The sequence below is a fragment of the Sapajus apella genome, unplaced genomic scaffold (genome assembly GCF_009761245.1).
Source record: "Sapajus apella isolate SASKATOON/1434 unplaced genomic scaffold, GSC_monkey_1.0 scaffold12, whole genome shotgun sequence".
Lineage (NCBI taxonomy): Eukaryota > Metazoa > Chordata > Mammalia > Primates > Cebidae > Sapajus > Sapajus apella.
In genome coordinates this window covers 36,406,169-36,431,318 of record NW_022436952.1, presented here as the reverse complement: position 1 = coordinate 36,431,318, position 25,150 = coordinate 36,406,169, and the positions used below count along the sequence as shown (strand labels likewise).

General features: G+C 36.6%; 1 protein-coding gene across 11 annotated transcripts in view; it reads left to right on the top strand.

The window, feature by feature from the left end:
- NF1 (neurofibromin 1) overlaps window positions 1-25,150 on the top strand; it is a 306,641-nt gene that overhangs the window by 265,039 nt on the left and 16,452 nt on the right. For all 11 annotated transcript variants that reach the window (XM_032280970.1, XM_032280969.1, XM_032280968.1 and 8 more), the window contains 18 exons: window positions 1,399-1,592; window positions 3,147-3,287; window positions 3,441-3,720; window positions 4,153-4,367; window positions 4,903-4,964; window positions 5,109-5,223; window positions 5,796-5,897; window positions 7,602-7,742; window positions 10,361-10,487; window positions 12,254-12,385; window positions 13,309-13,444; window positions 15,386-15,543; window positions 19,596-19,718; window positions 20,090-20,220; window positions 20,399-20,499; window positions 21,688-21,830; window positions 22,192-22,238; window positions 23,720-23,936. In XM_032280970.1, the coding sequence (XP_032136861.1) occupies window positions 1,399-1,592; window positions 3,147-3,287; window positions 3,441-3,720; window positions 4,153-4,367; window positions 4,903-4,964; window positions 5,109-5,223; window positions 5,796-5,897; window positions 7,602-7,742; window positions 10,361-10,487; window positions 12,254-12,385; window positions 13,309-13,444; window positions 15,386-15,543; window positions 19,596-19,718; window positions 20,090-20,220; window positions 20,399-20,499; window positions 21,688-21,830; window positions 22,192-22,238; window positions 23,720-23,936 (2,565 nt within the window). The remainder of the gene's footprint in view (window positions 1-1,398; window positions 1,593-3,146; window positions 3,288-3,440; window positions 3,721-4,152; window positions 4,368-4,902; window positions 4,965-5,108; window positions 5,224-5,795; window positions 5,898-7,601; window positions 7,743-10,360; window positions 10,488-12,253; window positions 12,386-13,308; window positions 13,445-15,385; window positions 15,544-19,595; window positions 19,719-20,089; window positions 20,221-20,398; window positions 20,500-21,687; window positions 21,831-22,191; window positions 22,239-23,719; window positions 23,937-25,150) is intronic.

Below are 25,150 nucleotides of genomic sequence, written 5' to 3'. Positions count from 1 at the left end.
AAAAAAAAAAAAATTTTTTTTTTTTTTTTTTTTTTTTTTTTTAAGATCTATTCCTGGTGGTCTGTGGAATTGTAAGCAGGAGCAATTTTTCTAGAAAGGCATTTGGAAGTGGTTAACAAGACCTTAAGACTATTCATACCTTTTGGCCTCATAATTCTGCTTTTCAGCATTTATCCTAAATAATTAATGTTAAGATGTTTATTATAGCATTATTTTTATGTAGATTTTTAAATTGAGATGTATCTTGTTATCAGTAAAGTGCCAAGATCTTAAGGGAACAGCTTGATGAACTTTTACATGTGAATACATCATGAAAGTATCTTCCAGATCAAGACAGAGCACTTCCAGCATCCAGAAGGATCTTCTCAGTACCCTCCCTTCACCAAGAGTAAACACTATTATGATCTCTATTGCATAGATTTATTTTGCCTACTTTAGAACTTCATATGACATTATTTATAATAGCCCCAAAAAACAAAAAACAAAAAAGAGAACAGGCCAAAAGTCAAAGAAAAAGGAACCGATTAAATTATTGGTTCTAAAAAATGGCTTTGTTACAGAGTTTCAGTTTGGAAGATGGAAAGGTTCTGGAGATGGATGGCGGTGATGGATGCACAATGATTTGAATGTACTTAGTGCCACTGAACTGCCCTTAAAAATGGTTAATGCCATGGAATTGTACATTTAAAAATAGTTAAAATGGTAAATTTTATATTGTATATATTTACCACAATTTTAAAAATTCTTTTAGACTTTAGGTGAAGTGTATAGATAAATTTTTGTACAATTTTTGTCTTATAAATGTGAAGCTTTTTCAAATAAAACAAGTTTATGCAGAATTTGTAATGTTGAATAAATAATCTCAGTATGACATTGACTGAAAAGAATATTCAGAGCATACTGCATGTATAGCATAATCCCAATTTTTGTGGGGGAGTGGGAGTGGGTTATATGTGTGTACACACTCATAAATGTTCATTATCTCTACATAAATTTGAAAGCCTGAGGAGAGATGAGATGATACACCAATATGTTAATACAGTTTTCATTTTTGTGGTGATGTTTTCCTTTTACCAAACTTTCTATGACGACCACATTTTCCTTTTATAATGAGAATAAAACAATTTTTTAACAAAAAGAGGAATGACATTAAAATGGAGGAAAATAAGACAAAACTTTTCAAAAATTGGCTTACTGGCTTTTAAAACTACTTTCTTCAAGGCCTGTTTCTTCTTCACCTCTACAAAAATATATTTGCCAAGTCTCTTTTCGCCAGGCCTGTTTCTAGGTAATAGTCTTTACCGTTTCCCTTTTTTTTCCCCGAATTCTTTATATTAAATAATTGTTGATGTGATTTTCATTGACCATCACATGCTAATAGTGTATTTTTTTTTCCAGGTATTGAATTGAAACACCTTTGTCTGGAATACATGACTCCATGGCTGTCAAATCTAGTTCGTTTTTGCAAGCATAATGATGATGCCAAACGACAAAGAGTTACTGCTATTCTTGACAAGCTGATAACAATGACCATAAATGAAAAACAGATGTACCCATCTATTCAAGCAAAAATATGGGGAAGCCTTGGGCAGGTATTGAGTTTGCTCAGATATTTATCTAGTATTTGTTTTGTGCAGGTAATTATCTGGTGCCCACATTGGGCAAAGCACTGCCGTAGACACTAGGGATAGAGTTGTAAAAAACGCAATTTTCTCCTTCAGAAAGCATGTAGACACTCACCCAGCTCTTCATCTGGTTCAAAATTGTAAACGTCTAGAGCGTATCTCAGGGCCAGAGAAAAGCTAGTTTTTTGCACAGTCTCCTTCATGGCATAATTTTATAGAATTATATATATTACATAGAACTGTAGAAATATGATGACATTTCTAGTAAATAGTGTTTTATTCTAGTTCTGTACGTGCTAAGGTGTTAGTAGATGTTTTTTCTTATTGATGCTATTTGGGACACCTGCTTTCATTTATAGTTCCACATAAGAATGCCAATATTGGCCGGGTGCGGTGGCTCAAGCCTGTAATCCCAGCACTTTGGGAGGCCGAGGCGGGTGGATCACGAGGTCAAGAGATCGAGACCATCCTGGTCAACATGGTGAAACCCCGTCTCTACTAAAAATACAAAAAAATTAGCTGGGCATGGTGGCGCGTGCCTGTAATCCCAGCGACTCAGGAGGCTGGGGCAGGAGAATTGCCTGAACCCGGGAGGCGGAGGTTGCGGTGAGCCGAGATCGTGCCATTGCACTCCAGCCTGGGTAACAAGAGCGAAACTCCGTCTCAAAAAAAAAAGAATGCCAATATTAAAAATAGGATATAATGCAAATTTCATTTTTATTGACAAGAATTATGCATATCATTTCTTTAAAGTAATCACTTAAGGAAATAATGCACTCACTCAAAAAATGCTGCAACTCCTCCAAATAATTTGAAATAACCTTGGAGCCAGTGTTACAGCCCTAGAGAACATCTTGGTACTTCATGTCATTTCCTATATTTTACTTACTTGTTTTTTGAGACTGGGTCTCACTCTGTCACCCAGCCTGGAGTACAGTGTGCAGTCTCGGCTCATTGCAACCTCTGCCTCCAGGCTCAAGTGATCCTTCCACCTCAGCCTCCAAGCAGCTGGGCCTACAGGTGCACACCAACACACCTGGCTAATTTTTGTATTTTTTCTTTTTTGTAGAGACGGGGTTTTGCCACATTGCCCAGGCTGGTCTTGAACTCCTGGCCTCAAACAATCCACTTGCCTTAGCCTCACCAAATGCTGGGTTTACAGATGTGAGCCACCACACCCAGCTTTATATTTTCAAATCACTATTTTATATTGATCATACATTACTGTCTTAGAAAAATGCAGAGATACTTTGCAAGTGAATGAAGATAGTATTGATAGAGATTTTAAATTTTTGAATACCAATCTCTTAATCTCTGAAGAAATCAAATGAATATGCTCATCCTTTCCTGGGTATTTTATGATAAATTGTATTTACTGACAGGTCTGTAAATAAAATCTCGTATTTTTGAGGCCTTGGGTAAAATAGAATTTTCATATTGATTGGGCTGTTCCAATGAGTATTTTTTAATTAAAAATTAAATTGGTAGAGTAAAAACATGTTATTTTCCTTATTCAACTAGATTACAGATCTGCTTGATGTTGTGCTAGACAGTTTCATCAAAACCAGTGCAACAGGTGGCTTGGGATCAATTAAAGCTGAAGTGATGGCAGATACTGCTGTAGCTTTGGCTTCTGGAAATGTGAAATTGGTTTCAAGCAAGGTAATCAATCACTTTGCTTTTGCCTTCTGTACTAGAGCGTATCTGTTTTTATCAAGAGGTTTTTTGTTTTGTAATTACTTTTAAATTAAGCTGAACTTCTGTAATAAAACTTTTAGTCTTGTGTTTTTTTAAAAAAATTCTGCTTCTTTACAGGTTATTGGAAGGATGTGCAAAATAATTGACAAGACATGCTTATCTCCAACTCCTACTTTAGAACAACATCTCATGTGGGATGATATTGCTATTTTAGCACGCTACATGCTGATGCTGTCCTTCAACAATTCCCTTGATGTGGCAGCTCATCTTCCCTACCTCTTCCACGTTGTTACTTTCTTAGTAGCCACGGGTCCACTTTCCCTTAGAGCTTCCACACATGGACTGGTCATTAATATCATTCACTCTCTGTGTACTTGTTCACAGCTTCATTTTAGTGGTAAGTTCTTGGAAAGGAATTTGTGTTTACCAGTTCCTTTCTGCATTTTGCTTCACCTGATCAATATAGGTTATCTTATTATTTATGTTGATGCCTTAACACCAAATTGCGAACTTAAACCATTACTTCCATTTCATATCAAGCTACAGTAAAGATTTTCTGTGCATACTTGTCATGTAGACCCTTGTAGTTATCACATAAATGAAATACTCAGTGCCAGTTGACTGTGTTCCATTACCAGCACTGATTTGTAGATAAATGGAGCTAGAACAAGGAGCCTTAATATAATGTATTTAGAGGTTAGATTTAGGGAGCATGATTATGTAATTGTTATATGATACTCAAATTTTCTAAATTTGAAATGAAACATGGAACTTTAGAAATCAAAAAGTAATATTTTCTGTCTTTACTTGTTCCTTTATTCTCTTACAGAAGAGACCAAGCAAGTTTTGAGACTCAGTCTGACAGAGTTCTCATTACCCAAGTTTTACTTGCTGTTTGGCATTAGCAAAGTCAAATCAGCTGCCGTCATTGCCTTCCGTTCCAGTTACCGGGACAGGTCATTTTCTCCTGGCTCCTATGAGAGGGAGACTTTTGCTTTGACATCCTTGGAAACAGTCACAGAAGCTTTGTTGGAGATCATGGAGGTATATAAGGCAAAATGATAAGAAACTAAGTTAAAATCTTTTTTAAAAAATGTATTAATACTAGCCAGGCGCGGTGGCTCACGCCTGTAATCCCAGTACTTTGGGAGGCCGAGGCGGGCTGATCAAGAGGTCAAGAGATCAAGGCCATCCTGGTCAACATGGTGAAACCCCATCTCTACTAAAAATACAAAAAATTAACTGGGCGTGGTAGTGCGTGCCTGTAGTCCTAGCTGCTCCGGGGACTGAGGCAGGAGAATTGGCTGATACCAGAAAACGAAAGTTGCAGTGAGTGGGGATCACGCCACTGCACTCCAGCCTGGCGATAGAGCGAGACTCAGTCTCAAAAAAAAAAATAAATAAATACTATATAGAAGAAATATTGGTTTATTGTGCTATTTTGTATTTAATGCTTAAATAAAAACACTTGCATGGAATGTGTTATTGGTAACAGGTCACTTAATGACATTACAATAAACATTTAAACAGTTCTAAAAACATTTATGTACATATATATTCAGAGTATCCCCTTTTTTAGGCATGCATGAGAGATATTCCAACATGCAAGTGGCTGGACCAGTGGACAGAACTAGCTCAAAGGTATGTCCCAAATTAAATATAAGTTGTAAAAATGTGTGTATTATTGAAAATAAAGCTATTACTGTATGATCAGTATTATAATTTATTATTTAGTATATATAAACACAAAGGTTTTTATAAGTTCTGTGGATCTTTTAATTGCAGATTCGCATTCCAATATAATCCATCCCTGCAACCAAGAGCTCTTGTTGTCTTTGGCTGTATTAGCAAACGAGTGTCTCATGGGCAGATAAAGCAGATTATCCGTATTCTTAGCAAGGTACTTGTTTTGTACTTCTCCTGAATATTTATGGTTCCCAAGTTGTAAAGCGTATCTTTCATTTTTCTAAAAGACATTTAAATTTGAGTTCAATAAAATATCATGTTATTTATTAAGCCTTTAAAATGTATTTTATTTTCTTTATTGTAATTCTTTGAAGAAATCTTCTCTAAAGAAGATGTCTTTATTTGTAAACTCTGATTGCTTCAATATGCCTCCTTTGCTAAACAGGTACACTTAATATTTTACCAGTTTTCAAAGCATTTAATTATATGGTAAGACTATAGTCTTATATAAAATTATGTAATTTGTAATTACTATAATAATGTCATTTGGATCACCCCATAGATAGAAAAAGAAAATAAAGAAAAAATGTTAGACTCTTATGTAGAAATATCAAAAATAAGAAAATAAATGTACATTAAGTTAGCTACCAAGATCATCATAGCATTAAAAATCATTCTAGCATTTATTAAATAAGTAAATGTTCCTGAATTTATTCTGAGATTCAGTTTAGGAGTTAATGTTTTATTTCAATGAAAGTAAAATTAAAAATTCTGTTTTCCTAAAAGGCACTTGAAAGTTGCTTAAAAGGACCTGATACTTACAACAGTCAAGTTCTGATAGAAGCTACAGTAATAGCACTAACCAAATTACAGCCACTTCTTAATAAGGTAATTACTGTATAGAAAATGAGTACATTCATTTTGGGTATCAGTGTTGAATGTAGTTTTCTTTCAAAGAATTTAGAAAATAAGATGAATTGAGAATAAGCTATGAATAAAACGCTATAAAGTAGAACCTCTTAAAGTTTAGTTGTTTGAAGTAGTTATATTAGAAGAAGAGTAAGTGTGGATAGTATGTTCTCAAGTGCTTGAAAGTTTTTTGTCTCATCAATGCTAAAGGAGAGATAGGTATATATTCTTACTTCTTTTATAAGTATTAATTATCTGCTCTTGCCAAGTACTGTTCTAGGTGCCAAAGATAGAGGACTAACAAAGTCCATAAAACTCACTGCGTTCATGGAGCTTACTTTCTGGGGTGGGTGTGGAGGTTGGTGAGTGGATGGATAATAATGTAAACAAAATACATAGTATGTTAGTGATTATTACTGTGGAGAAATTAAGGCTGAGAGAAGTATACCTGATCATCGGAAGAGTTTGGGTGCTAAATGAAGATGATACTTAAAAGGAGTAAAATGATGTGGCCACTGTTTTAGGATGGTCTGAGCTTATCCCAGCTTTGTGCCCTGATTCTAGACATCATGTTTTCATATTAATAAAATGAGTAATCTTAGATTAGATAATGGCATGGTATTGCCCTCCAATTCTAAAGTGGTTTAATTCTGTGATTTGAGTACAGATATGCCAGACTTGGGAGAAATAACAGATAAATACCTGTTATATTCCTGGTTTGTCTACAAACATCCTAATTTTATATTAAACAAAATGGTTCTCTTGTCCCTGTCATATAAGTGAAAATGAGCTCAGAGGGGCTAAATAACTTGCCCAAGGTCTCATACCTAATAAAAGAACCATGATTCTAATCTGATACTATCTGATTCTAAAGTCCATGTATTTTTCCTAATATCACATTGCTAAATAAGGATTACCGATAATAAATGCTTCTAATTCAGAGTAGCAAGAGATTACTATACTGGTTAAGAGTGACAAGAAGTTGAAAAGATAGAGTTTAAACTCAAGCTAAGGGGAAACATAGGAGTCAATGTAGGTAGAGAGAAAGGGAGCAAGCAAAAGGCCTTGAGCAGCAAGGATAGCAATAGGACTGTACAAGAATGCTGGCACGATGGAGGGAAGGTGGGTAGAACATTACAGCTGTAATGGAGAAACTTTTCAAAAGAGTAGAGAGGGAAAGTTGTGAGGGCTGGATAGACCTCATCTCACATTCAGCATTGTTCAGAAAAGAGTTTGGAAATGTACAGTTTTTAAGCAGACAAGTTATATAACGAAAGCAGGACTTAGATCCTGGTGGTAGTGTGCCCAGTGGATTGGCTTAGGGAGAAAGTGAGGTAAAAAGAATCCACCTTTATAATAAATAAGGTTGGCATGGGTTAATGTTATTAGCAATAAGAAAGAAATGACAGATACAAAAGAGACCACTCTGGAAGAATCAACAAACCTGGGTAACTGGATTTAGAGATTAAAGTACAGGGAGAATGCTAAGTAAGGTTCTCAGTCTAGCTAACAGTATCTTACATATGGAAAAGATGAAAAGCTTACCCATATCTTTATATTCCCCAAAAGAGAAAACATGGGTAATTTAGGAAGATAAGCTGCCTCATTTTTAACTGCAGTGTGTTTTGAAAGAGACTACTTCATGATTCATATTACTAGCCTCAAACATGTCTCCTTTGCCAGGACTCGCCTCTGCACAAAGCCCTTTTTTGGGTAGCTGTGGCTGTGCTGCAGCTTGATGAGGTCAACTTGTATTCAGCAGGCACTGCACTTCTTGAACAAAACCTGCATACTTTAGATAGTCTCCGGATATTCAATGACAAGGTAAGCAAGCTTTTCCTTGGTTCCTAGATTACTCAGATTTACTACTCTTCCCTCTTTTATTGTTGCTATTCTTTTGACATCACAAGAAGCTCGTAACTTAAATATCAATTTCTATAATGTAACTTATTGTAAGTATATTTCCTTACCAGCTCATAAAGAACTATGTAAACTTGAATGCGTATTTTCTATATAAAAATAGTTTAAAAAAAAAAAGCTGGCCAGGCACAGTGGCTAATGCCCTTAATCCCAGCACTTTGGGAGGCTGAGACAGGCAGATCACAAGGTCAAGAAATCAAGACCATCCTGGCCAAGATGGTGAAACCCCATCTCTACTAAAAATACAAAAATTATATGGGCGTGGTGGTGCGTGCCTGTAGTCCCAGCTGCTTGAGAGGCTGAGATAGGAGAATCACATGAACCCGGGAGGTGGAGATTGCAATGAGCCGAGATTGCGCCACTGCACTCCAGTGTGGTGACAGAGCAAGACTCCATCTCAGAAAAAATATGTATATAGTAAAAAAACAAAAGCAGTACTGACCTAATACTGGGAGAATTACAGAATGAGGACAAATAATACATGATTATTTTCATCCTTACAGAATAAAGATAAATAATAAATAATAATAATAATAGTAACTACCATGCCAGGCCATATGCTAAGCACTATGCATTCATTATTTTTAGTTTTCCTAACTCTAAGGTAAAGGTTAGCATTCTCTGCCCTCCATTTCACAAGTAAAGAAATAATCTAAAGGTAAACTTATTTTTATTTAATAATGCCACTTAATGAAAAATAGGTATAATTCATAGTAGATAAGGAAGTTGGAGAGTTTAAAGGAAACTTTTGGGTACTTAATTTTACTAGTTTTTCTTTTGTCTAATCTCACTTTAAAATAATACCATTAGTGGCCAGGAGTGATGGCTCATGTCTGTAATCCCAGCACTTTGGGAGGCCAAGACAGGTGGATCACTCGAGCTCAGGAGTTAGAGACCACCCTGGGCAACATGGCAAAACCCCGTCTCTACAAAAAATGCGAAACTTAATTGGGCTTGGTGGCATGCACCTGCAATCCCAGCTACTTGGAAGGTAAGGTAGAAGGATTGCTTGAGCCTGGGAGGCAGAGGTTGCAGTGAGCTGAGATCATGCTACCACACTCCAGTCTGGGCAACAGAGCAAGCCCCTGTCTCAAAAAAAAAAAAAAAAAGGTGTATACATGTATACACACACATAAAATATATGTGTGTATATATAAAGTGTTTGTGTATATATATATTATATAAAATCCAACTCCAATTAAGATTAATAAATGTTAGGAGGGGTGCTAAGTGTGTGCGTGTGTGTGTGTGAACATGGGCAAGTTATTTCTTAGTTACTTTCTAATTTGTAAAATGGAAATCTGGTTGGGGTTGGATTTTAGTTCATGGAGAATAGAGGAGAGAATAAAATAGTATGAAATTATGTCTCTTTTGTCTTTGTATAAAAATGGAAAGAGTCTAGGAGAAAAGAGGGGGGTGTTTTTAAAAGAATTTACGTATATAATGAGATTTGCCTGATGCGAAGTTAACTGAGCTGTGGGTAGAAAGAACAGGATTATGGCTTTAAGTGTGAAGATACTTGGTATAAACATTATTAGTTCAGTCTGCCAGATGTAGTGTGAACCCAGAACAGCTAGGGGTCTGAGAAATAAGGAAACAAAATTTTAGAGGTAGGAAATATTATGAGGTTTATTAATCAGACCTCCATTTTGCAAATTAGAAAGGAACTAAGAAGTTAAGTAACTTGCCCATGCTTGTACATCTGTTTTGGGACTAGACCTCTCTTTCCTAATTCTCATTGCGCTTTTTCTAGAACTGTTTTGGGACAATGGTGGTCAGTGATACCTAGCTGTTTTCTATTATATGTTAAGAATATTTGGAAATTGTCTGGGTGCAGTGGCTCACGCCTATAATTCCAGCACTCTGGGAGGCTGAGTTGGCAGGATCACTTGAGGTCAGGAGACCAGTCTGGCCAACATGGTGAAACTGTCTCTACTAAAAATACAAAAATTAGCTGGGGTGGTGCAAGCTTAGTAATTTCAGTGACTTGGGAGGCTGAGGTGGGAGGATCACTTGAACCTAGGAGGTGGAGGTTGCAGTGAGCCAAGATGGTACCACTGCATTCCAGCCTGGGCGACAAAGTGAGACTTCATCTCAAAAAAAAGAATATTTGCAAATGGAGCATTGCAAATGGGGCATCTGCCTTGGCATTTTCATCTTCAGAGCAGCCCAGTAGCAGGAGCTAATTTTGATTCTGGTGCCCTTAGGATGCTAGGCATCAGAGTTATAAGCTTGTTAAAAGTCACCAGGATGTAAATTGAGAGTCATTTATTTTGTATTGTAAATAAAAGTGATTTCATCTTCCACCATCTTCTCATTTATATGCTTTATTGTCTTGCACCAGTTAATTTGTAGTAGCTAAAATGTTCTGTGGTTTTCTGCAGTCAACTGAAAATAATTTATCTCACCTTGAAAGGATTACTTATATTATCATACTGTTGAACACAGAAACCAATTAAGTGAGCCTTTAAAGAAAGCTCCTGTGTGAACCTCATCAACCATCTCATGATTATCTTTAATAGAGTCCAGAGGAAGTGTTTATGGCAATCCGGAATCCTCTGGAGTGGCACTGCAAGCAAATGGATCATTTTGTTGGACTCAATTTCAACTCTAACTTTAACTTTGCACTGGTTGGACACCTTTTAAAAGGTAAAAGCCTATGTTAGAATATTTTTATGAAATAGTATTAAAAAACCAGAAGTAATTTGAATAATTGAATACTTGAAATAAATTGAAGTAACTTAGCCCATATGTCTTACTTGAAATGCAAACTAGGCCAGGTGTGGTGGCTCATGTCTATAATACCAACACTTTGGGAGGCCAAGGCAGGAGGATCACTTGAGGCTAGGAGTTTGAGGCCAGCCTGGGCAACATAGTGAGACTTCATCGCTACAGAAAATTTAAAAATTAGCCAGGCGTGGTGGCACATGCTTATAGTTCCAGCTACTTAGACTTGCTGTCGATTAATACTATTATTTTATACCATTGTACCTCACCTTTCCGGTACCCTACCCGTACCCGCTTCTACATTGCTTAAAGCCAGTGATCTCCAGCTATTCTTCAGAGCCAGTTTATTCATTTCCTAACCTGGTTTTACTCCCCATTGCGAACTTCACAGCTTGTTAACTTTGGTTCATTAACATGGGGCAGTCATGGCCAGAGACTGTAGTTAATAGGAACAGCATGTAGCAGTGGGTCAGGCAAGGAAGGGTAAAGTAAGACCTGGGATAAGGAGCTGGCATGAACCCCAGTGGACTCAGCACTGGATGTGGCCACAATAGAGATTCTAGCTACAGCTTGAGTCAACAAGTTTTGTTTCAATTTAAATCTTAGGCTTGAGGGATAATGGAGATTCCCCCAGTTTTTGCCTGATATATATATGCATACACCCACTTCTGTGAATGTATGCATTTCATTTCGCTTTCTTATGAAATTTCTACAAAAAATATTGACAGTGTTCATCTCTAAGGCCAGTAGGGATTTCTCAAAAGATATCACACTTACAAAAGGATACCAAGGTAAGGAATTGCAACTGGGTTAATAAAGTGCTTACTTATTTTTTATATCCAGAAGAATACCAGGCTGGGCATGGCGGCTTACGCCTGTACTCCCAACACTTTCAGAGGCTGAGGCAGGCGGGTTGCCTGAGGCCAAGAGTTCAAGACTAGCCTGGCCGACATGGTGAAACCCCCCGTCTCTACTAAAAATACAAAAATTAGCCAGGTGAGGTGATGCACATCTGTAGTTCCAGACATTGAGGAAGCTGAGGCGCAAGAATTGCTTGAACCTGGGAGGCAGAGGTTGCAGTGAGCCAAGATCCTACCACGCACTCCAGCCTGGGTGACAGACCAAGACTCTGTCTTAAAACAAGAAAAGAATATCAGATACTTTCCGTGTTCAAATCACCTATTTTTAAATGGAGTAGCATTAATGATTAAAAGTTGGCCAAAGATCAAATTTATCCTCTAATCAACCCTATTTATTGGACTCTTAGAGCATATACTTGCTATGTCATTAGGTTTTCTTTTAATTAAAAATATTTTTGTAAAAGAACTCTTATTTTCAAAAGAAATCTTAAGGGTCATTCTAATACATAGATTTTCTTTTTTAATCCCTGTGCTGCTTTAGGGAATAGAAAATCTGAAAGACTGTCATGCTTTTAATTTTCCTCTTCCTGGAATACTGTAGGGTTCTAGGGAATATTCTGTTCTACATATTTTTGGTGCTTGATCTTATATGTAATTAATTACTCACATTCACATATGTATGTTTTACCTTCCCAAATAGCATTCTTGGAAGGCAGGAGTAATACTTCCTTTCCTTGCAGAGTTGCTAGTCAGAGAATAAGAACTCAGCAGATACTTGTTCAAAAAATTAATTAACTTCGTTTTTTTTTTGTTTGTTTTTTTTTGTAGGGTACAGACATCCTTCACCTGCCATTGTTGCAAGAACAGTCAGAATTTTACATACACTACTAACTCTGGTTAACAAACACAGAAATTGTGACAAATTTGAAGTGAATACACAGAGCGTGGCCTACTTAGCAGGTAAAAACACAAAATAAACAAAATTGATCTTGCAACATCTATATCTAAGGATCACCCAAAAAATACAAATACCTATAGGTCCTTTAGCTGGTTGCTTGGCAGAGTAAAAAGGTCACAGTCTGGTCCTTTAGTGGTGGTTACAATTTTGAGAGTTTTGCCAAAACATTTTTCTATATGAATTTAATTCACATTAAAATCTGAAATGTGTTCCCTTGGTCATCTTTGGTTCAGGACATTACAGTGGCTCTCTGTTATCTGTCATAAAATTGGAATGCTTCAGTCTAGCATCCTGGGCCCTTAAATAGCCTTCTCAGTTCTGTCATCTTTCTCTAAATTTCATGAGCCTCATTTTTTATTACCACTCCAAATGGATAGGCTATTTTAAGCTAATCTACTTGCCATCTCCCACAAGTGACTGCCTCTTCAATATTCATTCCTTATGCCATTTTATCTGGAATGTCTGCCCTATCCCCACCATTCCATTAAAGCTTCCTATTTGCCGTTATCTTTTGTTTCTCTACTTAGCAACACTTAGCACTTGTGTACAATACAATTCTTGAACGTAGTTTTTTGATGGAAAGTGCTGATTCTCAGTTTCACAGACTTCCATATGTGTCACCTTTTTTGTTTGAACCATATGACCTTGAGCAAATTATTTAACCTCTCAATATTTTTCCTCATTGAACTTAATACCTGCCCTGCCTACTTTGTGTTTGTTAAAATCAAATGTACATTAAAGCACTTGGAAAATAAAAGATGCTTATTAAATAAATCTCTGTATATTTCATGCTTATGTAGTCTTCCAAAATATGTGCACATTTAACAGGTATTATTCTCTTTAGGAGACTGTAAGAAGTTCATCCTGTTTTAAGTCACACTTGTGATTTGTTAAATTTTTAAATCTGCTGCCTATTTCCTTTTAGCTTTGCTCACAGTGTCTGAAGAAGTTCGAAGTCGCTGCAGCCTAAAACATAGAAAGTCACTTCTTCTTACTGATATTTCAATGGAAAATGTTCCTATGGATACATATCCCATTCATCATGGTGACCCTACCTACAGGTAAGTGGATTTACTCTCCTATAATTACATAATCGTAATCAAGTTTCAATTTTCCAACTAATGGAGGCAAGCAGCAGAGTAATCCAGAAGGTAATATGGGGGAAATCTAGAGATGGTCTAGGAACAGTGTGTAAATCAAAACTCATTTTATAAATATATAGTATTTTATGTCAGTTAGTAGGAAAGTTATTCTTCCAATCTAATTGTGCTAATGTTAACATTAGTTTGCCTCTGAAGCACAAACCAATTGAACAACAAAAGAGATGCTCTTGAAAATATTAGGTTGTGGGGGAAGGGCCTGGGGAAAAAAACTAATGCAAAATATAAACAACACATTACATGATTGGATAGAGGATGAATCTATACAGATTTGTAAAAATATGCACATGCTAACATATTTGTTTTATTTACTCAAATCACACTAAAGTCATTTAGAAGTTTTCCAAAATGTAGATTTCAATGGTAATTATATCTGCTATACATGGTTTTGGGTAGTATATTTTTCAGTATAATTTGGAGAAATTTCATGAAAATGACATTGGGAGATTTTTCTATATTTTCAATTAAATAAAAATATATTTAAGGTTTAGGGACAGTGTTGAACATAGAAAAGTTATCTTCTGTTTGTAAAACTCATATCATTCCATTTATCAACATCCTGCTTTTTGATAAAAAGACTTCAACAATTTTCCTTAAGATTTTAATAATGTATGCAAAAATGTTTCAACATACTTGGTATTCAGTAGTCTTATTTTTGTCTGTCCCATTATTATATTACTTTGAGGTATGCCCTTTTTGTTATGGAAAGGGTAAAGTAGTTTGCCTGTGTTCCCCTGTCAAAGTGTAATTTAATGTCTGATTTTCTTGATTTTTAAACAATTTCCTATTTAGACTTGATTTTTTCTGATTAAAAAAAAAATCAGTGCAGTAATTTCAAGGTCCTTTATACAACATGATAGCTATAGTTAATAACAATGTATCGTATACTTGAAAATTGCTATGGGAGATTTTAAGTATTCTCACTACAAAAAATAAACATATGAGGCAATATATATGTTAATTGGCTCCAAATTATACTGATTTAGCCATCCTACAATGTAAACATTTTAAAACATTATGTTGTACGCCAAGCTTGTCCAACCCGTGGCCCACTGGCTACACACTGCCCAGGACAGCTATGAATGCAGCCCAACACATTTGTAAACTTTCTTAAAACATTATGAGATTTTTTTGTGATTTTTTAAGTTCATCAACTACTGTTAGTGTTAGTGTACTTTATTATGTGGCACAGTATATTCTTCTTTTTTTTTTTTTTTTTGTGGGGGGACGGAGTTTCGCTCTTGTTACCCAGGCTGGAGTGCAATGGCGCGATCTCAGCTCACCGCAGCCTCCGCCTCCTGGGTTCAGGCAATTCTCCTGCCTCAGCCTCCTAAGTAGCTGGGATTACAGGCACGTGCCACCATGCCCAGCTAATTTTTTTTTTTGTATTTTTAGTAGAGACGGGGTTTCACCATGTTGACCAGGATGGTCTCGATCTCTCGACCTCGTGATCCACCCGCCTCGGCCTCCCAAAGTGCTGGGATTACAGGCTTGAGCCACCACGCCCGGCCCCAGTATATTCTTCTTTCAATATCGCCCAGGGAAGCTAAAAGACTGGACACTTAATATATACCTTTTTATTTGTCAGCTTTTAAAAATTGCAGTACAGTTCTTTTTGTTCAGCATTTGGTGAGTACCTACTGTTTATAAGATACTATGGCAAGAAAGTTGATAATTCCTGGAGATACATCAAGAGTTTGTACCCTAAAGCCCTTTAAAGTGCAGTTTTAAAATTAATTAATTGCTGTCGTTAGGAAATAGGACAGCCATTTGGAAGGAGCAAACAATGGTTGTTATTTGTCACCATGTTAATTAATTTTCTCTATTGTTTTAATCTCTCAGGACACTAAAGGAGAATCAGCCATGGTCCTCTCCTAAAGGTTCTGAAGGGTATCTTGCAGCCACCTATCCAACTGTTGGCCAGACCAGTCCCCGAGCCAGGAAATCCATGAGCTTGGACATGGGGCAGCCTTCTCAGGCCAACACTAAGAAGTTGCTTGGTTAGTTTGTCTAAATTACCTAGATTTTATTATTATTATTATTATTTAAAATAGACATCTTCACTCTTGAAAAATTATTTGAAATTTCAAGATTATCAAAATTTTCTGTCTCAGTGTCGCAGTTTTTGATGCCATTTAAAAGAGTTGGATAGATCAGTTAAGCATTGTAAGTTGAGATACAGAAATGAGAATGGGACCTTGAAACGGTTTTTTCTGAATCTCAGAATAAGTATTGTGACTCTCCTTATTTTGCTTTGCCTTGGCTGGCCAGCAGGGAATGGGACCATGAGACATAGTAGATAAATATCTACAAGAAGGGAAGAGTCTTGCTGCATTCAGGGCCTTTAATGGTACCCTGTATTACTTTCCAAAATTGTCATCTGAGAGAATACATGAATATCGTATGAAGCTGTAATAGTACTGTTTGCCACACTGTCTTTGAAAAGACAGAAAGATATATGTTTTTCAATAACTGAAAGAAAATAGAATTTTTTTTTTTTTTTTTTGAGACAGTGTTTTGCTCTGTCACCCAGGCTGGAGTGCAGTGGTGCAATCCGGCTCACTGCAACCTCTGCCTCCCGGATTCAAGCAGTTCTCCTGCCTCCCTAGTAGCTGGGATTACAAGTGCATGCCACAACACCCAACTAATTTTTGTATTTTTAATAGACAAGGGGTTTCCCCATGTTGGCCAGGCTGGTCTCAAACTCCTGACCTCAGGTGATCTTCCCTCCTAGGCCTCCCAAAGTGCTGGGATTACAGGTGTGAGCCACCATGCCCGCCTAGAGAATAGGATTCTTGAAATTAAGATTGCTCAGTTACATCAACATATATAGAATTATTGTCTCTGAGAGGTACACCTAAAATGCTATGAAACTCTTTTCCATTTTAGTAACTGAAAGTAAATGAATGAAAAACCCACTAGGCAAGGTGCAGTGGCTCACACCTATAATCCCAGCACTTTGGGGGACTCAGGTGGGAGGACTGCTTGAGTCCAGGAGTTTAAGACCAGCCTGGGCAACGTGGCAAAACCCATCTCTACAAAAAATACAAAACTTAGCTGGGCATGGTGGCGAGCACCTGTAGTCCCAGCTACTCAGGAGAATCACTTGAGCCCAGGAGGTGAGAGTAGCAGTGAGCCAGGATTGCACCACTGCACTCCAGCCTGGGTGACAGAGTGAGACCCTGTCTCAAAACAAACAAACAAGAACACTGATCTTACATAGCTGCTTAGAGGAAATGCAGTGATGTTCTTGTATCCCATTGGGTAAAATTATAATTGTTACTGGAATACATTGGGATCTATATTTCAGTGGCCAACACTGTGAGTGGTTCAACAGATTTCAGTTATCCATGCAAACGTATTTAAGTATCTTTAGGTATTGGAAAAATATTTGTGTTCATAAGGAAATTAGTGAACAAACACCAAATTGTAACATAAGTACCCTGCCAGTAAACCAGGAAAGAAATAGAAACCATGATGAATATCAGTCACAGTTACTAGCCACATAGGTGTGTTACTGTTGTTTAAGTTCCTTTCTATTATTACCTCACCGTAAGTAATCTTTTAGGAGTTTCCTGGTTACTTTGTGTTTTGTAATTCTGGATTTTCATGCCAATGCCATTGTTAATGAAAAACTAACCTCAGAAACATGGGGAAAAAATATAGTATTGAATTCATTGAATCCACGTACTAAGTGAAAAAAATGCGGTAACTGCCCTAGAAGAGTTCGTAATTTGTTCCAAGACTTATAATTAACTTATGATTATAAGTTCCAGGACTTATAATCAGCCAATCACAATAGCAACTCCAGGTGCCATTAAAACAATATGTCTTGATGGAGGAAACTGGAGATCTGGGGAAATTAGAAGAAAAAAAAAACTGCAGAGAGGAGATAACATTTGAGCTGTGTCCTATAGATTTAATGTATGCTTGCAAAATAGACAACAGGATAAGGAAGGGTGTACGTTTAAGAGCAGCAGGGAATAGCAAGAATAAAGAAAAGGTAAAGAAAAGGCAGGAAAGCAACTGACAATACATCATAGCATCATGGGGAATGGGGTAGGAAATGAGATAAGAAGGATTAGAACTCAATTGCAAATGACTGTGTGCCATGGTGAGTGATTTAGCCTTATGCATTCAGCTGAGATATTTAAATAGGGGAAGAACATGACCAAATTTTAATTTTTACCAAGTTTTTCTAGCAGCAATGTGGAGAGATGGGAAGAGATTTTTAGCAAGGGAACCATTTAATAAAGTTGATATAGCGGTCCAAGCAAAAAAAAAAAAAAAAAAAAAAAAAAAAGGTATGGGCCCTGTACTAAGGCAGGAGCAATGGGAGAATGGAGAAGACCCAGCAGATTTGGAGCTAGGCATAATGGTGCACACCTGTAGTCCCAGGAACTGAGGAGGCCAAGGCGGGAGGATAGCTTGAGGCTGATCTGGGCAGCACAGTCAGACCCTGTCTCAAAAAAACAAAAATCAGGTTTGGAATAGGTTTCTGAAGTAGAATGGATATGACTTAGTGGCCAACTGTTGCAGGTAGGGAAGGGGAGAAGATTGTGAAGGATGTCAGAAGTTTCTAGTTTTAAAAACTGGCTGAATCATTCATAGAAATCAGGACTAATATACTTATAGTACATGATAAATTTAGGTTAGTTGATTATATTTGAAATATTTTCAAGACATCTGGGAGTGTATACCTAAGAGATAAACCACAAGATGTACCTGGAATTCGGGAAGAAAGAAGTAAACAAGTAAACATTTAGAATTTATTAACTCACAGATAGTTGAAGCTATTTAAGCAAAGTGAGATCTTCCAGGAATAATGCAGAGAATAAAATAAAAAGGAAGAGTGAGAAAGAAAGGAAAACTAAATGTAGAAAGTAGTGTCCCAGTCTCATGTAGTATGGAAAGCACTGACTGGTTTTAGAAAACCTGAGTTTTCCGTCTGGTCATTATCTAGATCCCTAGCCATGCTACCTCAGACTAATTACTTAACTGCTTACGGCTTCATCAGTGTACATGTGTGTGAAACAAAGAAGCTGGACTAGATCCCTTTGGGCTGTTAAATTATTTGGCCTTGGTATTTATGACTGTGATGAATAGTTATTCATATTAATTCTTGAAATAATAGAACTTTCTATTTCTCAAGTGTTCAATTGTCAGATTTTATTATATTGGCTTTAATTTTTGGCTTTTAAAAAATAATACTGTTGGCCCGGCATGGTGGTTCATGCCTGTAATCCCAGCAGTTTGGGGAGACCAAGGTGGCTGGATCACTTGAGCCCAAGAGTTTGAGACCAGCCTAGGCAACATGGAGAAACTCTGTCTCTACTAAAAATAGAAAAATTAACTGGGTATGGTAGTGTGTGTCTATAGTCCCAGCTACTGGGGAGGTTGAGGTGGGAGGATCACCTGAGACCGGGATGCAGAGGTTGCAGTGAGCTGAGATCACACCACTGCACTCCAGCCTGGGCCACAGAGTGAGACCCTGTCCAAAAAAAAAAAAAAAGGTGAAGTGTTAATACATGATTACATAATTAGAGAAACTCAAAGCCAAGTGGGATATTATGCTACTTGCTGTTTTTGCAGCATCTCCCAGTATAGCTGGATTTTAGTATTTTCAGGCATGCATATCGTTTTTTCAAAGCTTAAAAAACTAAAATCAAACTCTGCTTTTTTCCTAAGCTTGGAAATTCCTCATGTATTAATGAGTAGTTCTTGGCACCAGCAGCATTTCTTAAACTGAAAAGACTGGTCAGGCATAGTTGACCTTTGCTACTGAATAATGCCTACCCTTGTATTCAGTGCACAGAATATAATCTCAGATTTGTACCAGTAAGGTGCATCCTGTCCTGAAACAGAAAGCTGTGGGAACCAAACCCTTTGAGAAGATGTAGAATAAAGGAAAGAAATTCTGCTCCAGGGATATATTAGAGCTTTCTTTGAGTCATAAGTGAAAGCTTCATATCCAAACATTTTTTTTAGTATATTCCAATTTATAGACACTGTGGTTATTGAACTTCCCATATTCTGAAACTTTTGTTTATAGGAACAAGGAAGAGTTTTGATCACTTGATATCAGACACAAAGGCTCCTAAAAGGCAAGAAATGGAATCGGGGATCACAACACCCCCCAAAATGAGGAGGGTAGCAGAAACCGATTATGAAATGGGTAAGAAACAAATTATTGATCTAGGTCATTGAAAATAAGGTGGGAGAGTCCATTAAAGTCATGTTTATTTTTCAGCCATTTCTTAGGCTCTTTAGGATGAAATATAGAAATGTTTGTCATTTCTCAAAACATAACTGTTCTTAAAATGACAGTTATCTTGAAGCTTGTGTAAAACTTATTATATATATTATATACAGCATTGTAAATAGGTAGCCGAAACTTTGTATAGGTGAATAGTAATTCTGTATGATATTTATGTTAAGTGTCTACTAAAGAAAGCTGTTGAATTTTAGAAGTAACATTGAAATTGGTGAAGTGATTATTCAGGTGTTTAATACAGCTGATCATGTTAATTCCCTGTCTTACTGCAGAAACTCAGAGGATCTCCTCATCACAACAGCACCCACATTTACGTAAAGTTTCAGTGTCTGAATCAAATGTTCTCTTGGATGAAGAAGTACTTACTGATCCGAAGATCCAAGCACTGCTTCTTACTGTTCTAGTAAGGATTTCCTCTTTCTGGGTCTCCCACCCTCAAATTTTTATTCCAATCCACTTTTAGGAGGCCCTTAAATATTAAAAACATGAAGAGGATACAGTCTTCTGCTTCTCACAAAAACAGATAACAATTCAGCCACAAAGTAAAAATGTTGTTTGTTTACTTTTTTGCATCTTGGCAGGCTACACTGGTAAAATATACCACAGATGAGTTTGATCAACGAATTCTTTATGAATACTTAGCAGAAGCCAGTGTTGTGTTTCCCAAAGTCTTTCCTGTTGTGTAAGTATCTCATTTTGGTTTTAATTAACTTTCGTGCCTGTCTTTAAGTCAAATGCTTTATAAAGGCTTTGAAAAATATTACCTGGTAATGTGTACTGGTTGCAAAGAGGGCAAAATGAGATATTACGATAGTGATTTTAGGTTTTGAGAGACAGTAGGTTTAATGAGGGCTAAGATTAGTTTTGACCTATTGGATCTAATAGAAAGTTTATAAGGAAAGACTTTTTTAAAAAATCTGGTTAAGTGGTTTATTTTGATGATCATTGCTCATTTTCCTCACTTAGAAGCAAACCATGAGACTGGTATATCTAAATCAGCATACCTACTTTGGTTTGCTTTCTAGTAGAGCTTTTGTATTTATCCACAGCTGAGTGAAAACAAAATTGATCTTCTATTTATGAGGTACATTTTATTATCTCTTAAAGATTTAAAAATATTAACCTCAAAGTGTTCAAATTTAAATAGCTCAGAGAAATTCTAGTCCTGATCTAGGCCTTCTATATCGTGTCATTATTTTCTTTCTTTCTTTTTTTTTTTTTTAATCTAATGTTAGAATTTTAGAGAGTTTGGACTCGTTATTTTTATTAACGGAGTGTAGCCAGGTTAGAAATAATTTTTTTCCTAAGTTTCAATCGGATCATGTATTTCACTCCCTCTGAACTAATTTTGCTTTCTCTATTTGATCTGACTCAGCATTTTAAAACAACTGATTAACATTAAATTTAATTTTTTTTCTTTTTCTTTTGCACAGATCCTAAATTTAGTTTTAAATCCCTAAGTGCGTGTCAGCATACAACAGATGGAAATAGTACTAAAGGCTAAGTAGCAGACAGAGCCAACCTTGTTCTAGGCAAACATTTACCGTGTATGGTTACACATGGTTATGTGACACTACCAGTTGTTTGTTTTCACCATTTTTTCCCTGGTGACTAAAACAAAAGACAGACAAAAACAGACAGACAGACAGACAGACACACACACACACACACACACACACACACACACACACACACACACGTTCATTGTAGAAAATTTGGAAAGTGTAGAAATACCTCAGAAAGCAAAAAATGCTTATCTCCCTTCAATTTTGGCACATTATTCTGGGGAATGTATATTATGTTTTCCACTGCATATTTTCATTTAATTTTCCTCTAAAACGTTCTTCTGTTGATTTTTTTTTTTTTTTAGGCATAATTTGTTGGACTCTAAGATCAACACCTTGTTATCATTGTGCCAAGATCCAAATTTGTTAAATCCGATCCATGGAATTGTGCAGAGTGTGGTATACCATGAAGAATCCCCACCACAATACCAAACATCTTACCTGCAAAGTAAATAAATGTATCTGGAGAAGGATGGTTGATGAACTTGCTAACATGCACACGGTTGTAGAATGCACTGGCTACAGAATTCTTTATAAGGGATAGACTTGTTCATACTTTTATTTCCATATTCCATTTTTCGACTCTCTCAATTGTATGTTCGATGTAACTGGTGGACAACCTTTTAAATTAAAATGTGGTTTTATACTGAATATATTTTAAGTAGATTTTAGTCTCTTTGACACTCCTTCTAAAATGTTTTCAACGTGTACATAGAGTTTACATATCATCAGCTATACAACTTATTTAACTTCTGTTACAATTAAAAGATATCTTGCTTGTTATAAGAGTAACATTTGATTTGTTGCAGGTTTTGGTTTTAATGGCTTGTGGCGGTTTGCAGGACCCTTTTCAAAGGTAAGAAAAAATATTTTTCTCTAACTTATGGTAAAATGAAGATTTCTGTTCAAATTAGTATGCCTGCTTTAACACACAATATGCTGAAAACCAGAATAATAACTCATGATAAACACATATGTTACTTTTTGAAACTTTCTTGTCACAAGGTTTCGTTCCAGGAGGCAGCATGGTGTGAGTGTGTGTGTATTCACTTTTACAAACAAACTCAGCTTATGCTCTACTTTTCAGAAGAGTGTGATAAACCTCTGTGATAATTTTCTGCCTCAGTCCCTGTGTATTTGATAATCGTAATGCACACAATTAAATATTTTTATGACTAGCAAAGAGTATTACCATGGTTAAAATCTGTTTCATGAAAGCATTTTTATTTCCGACCTATTAGATTAGATTCATTCCTCTCTGGATTTGTCCTTATTTTACTCCTATTCAGTTTTTGGTTTTTTGGGGGGTTTTTTTGGGAAGACAGAATCTCACTTTATCACCAGGCTAAAGTGCAGTGATGCAATCTTGGTTCATTGCAACCACCACCTCCCAGGTTCAAGCAGCTCTCCTGCCTCAGCCTTCCAGGTAGCTAGGACTACAGATGTGCGCCACCATGCTCAATTAATTTTTGTATTTTTAGTAGAGCCAGGTTTCACATGTTAGCCAGGATGGTCTTGATCTCTTGACCTTGTGATCTGCCCGCCTCGGCCTCCCAAAGTGCTGGGATTACAGGTGAGAGCCACCGCACCTGGCCTTAGTTTGCTTTTTGATTGGCATTAGTTGATGTAGTGCTACATAATATGTGTTTAATCATTTTCTCTGTATGTGGTCTCTCTCCAATTGATCAAAGTTCCTTGAAGGTAGGATTTCTGTTTCTTCCTTGAACAGTTCTTAGTGTAGTGTTTTAGATACAGGGGCTGCTAAATCAATATGAATTATATAAACCTTGTTCCAGTTTTTAAGAATTGAGTATTTCATTTATTTCCTTTTGCTATTACTGAATATCTATTGACATGCAAAGGTTGTCACTTAAAAAGTGGGCCTTAAGTTGTAGAAATAAGTATATTATTATACAGCAGTTTTTGCATTTGGATTGCCAGTAACTCTCTGAGCCCTTTACAGCGTCTAATGAGTAGAATCTAAATGGCAGCTGGAATGATTATGCTCTGCTCATTTTCTCTGTTTTGGAAAATTGGCTAGACATCATTCCTGATGATTGTATTGTCTCAGTATTAAATTCAGTCTGTCTTGTGCATGGCTTTCAGAAAATGTGGGTTCATCTTGAAGCTTTAAGTGTAAGCTGAATAGAACTCCTTGTTATAAGTCCTATGGTAGTCTATAAATATTACTCCACTCCCCTTTTTTAATGATAAGTAATACAAAGGAAGGAAAATAGTAAATTAAGTCTAAACAAAATTAATATATTTTGGCTTCAGATGGGGATTTACTTAAAAACAAAAAAGGGAGTTAAAATAATTTCCTATTTTCCATTACAGCAAACACAAATTCCAGACTATGCTGAGCTTATTGTTAAGTTTCTTGATGCCTTGATTGACACGTACCTGCCTGGAATTGATGAAGAAACCAGTGAGGAATCCCTCCTGACACCCACATCTCCTTACCCTCCTGCATTGCAGAGCCAGCTTAGTATCACTGCCAACCTTAACCTCTCTAATTCCATGACCTCACTTGCAACTTCCCAGCATTCCCCAGGTCAGTAAATGTGATCTTTATGTGACCTTGAACAATAATATAAGATACCAACATTAGGAATTCCCTTCTGATCAGTTTATAGCAGATTTTGCTCCTTTTTCTTATGAAATTCACCTTTCATTTCTTCTTTACTTTGTAAAGAAGAAATGAAGACTTGACTTTTCTTGCTCTTTAAGCTTTCTGCTTTCAAACAAGTTGTACATAAGACAGTAAAATGGTAAAATATCCACATGATATTCCAAGGTTGACAAGTTTCTAGAGTTTGGGCAAGAAGAGCAACTTAAACCACATTATTCTGTAAGTGAACAGAACTGTAATTCCTTTACTAGATATACTAACATTGCCCTAAAGGCCTCTTTCCTCTTGTCTCTGATATAGCATACTGTATCAAAAACAAAAAAAAGAAGAAACACAAAATCTAATCTACCTCACTTTCCTGCTACCAGCAATAACTCAACCATCCATAAACCATCCTAAAAATCCGAAAGTAAATAAACAAAAAAGTCATCTCAAGAAATAACATCTTAAAGCCCATAAGTATATTCCTTACTGTAGAGTCACTGTTAGGTTCAAATGGGAAAAGTATACCAATTCATAATGCAACTTAGATTTGAATACACTGTGAAATACTATAGCTAATAGCTCAGGTGGGACTGAGATAAACAAGATGGCAGAAATGGCAAACCTACAGAACTCTGGACTCACTGAGTGTCAGAGTGAATGGTTTCATACAACTCTGGTTGACCCAGGAGGTGCTATTCGTTACAGAACTCACACTGTTGTGTGTGTTATGATGACAGTGAGTAATGAAGGAAAGCTTTCGTTAGGGTCGTGTTTTCTATTTAGAAAGATATTCTTCTAAAATGGTCAAAAAAAACTTTAATTATTTAAAGTTCCATTATCTGAAAAGTTCACTTATGAAACACATAATTCTATAAGGAAAAATTACTATATATAGTTCTTTTAAGTGTTAGCATAGATTTAAAAAAATTCGGCCGGGCGAGGTGGCTCACGCCTGTAATCCCAGCACTTTGGGAGGCCGAGGCGGGTGGATCACGAGGTCAAGAGATCGAGACCATCCTGGTCAAAATGGTGAAACCCCGTCTCTACTAAAAATACAAAAAATTAGCTGGGCATGGTGGCACGTGCCTGTAATCCCAGCTACTCAGGAGGCTGAGGCAGGAGAATTGCCTGAACCCAGCAGACGGAGGTTG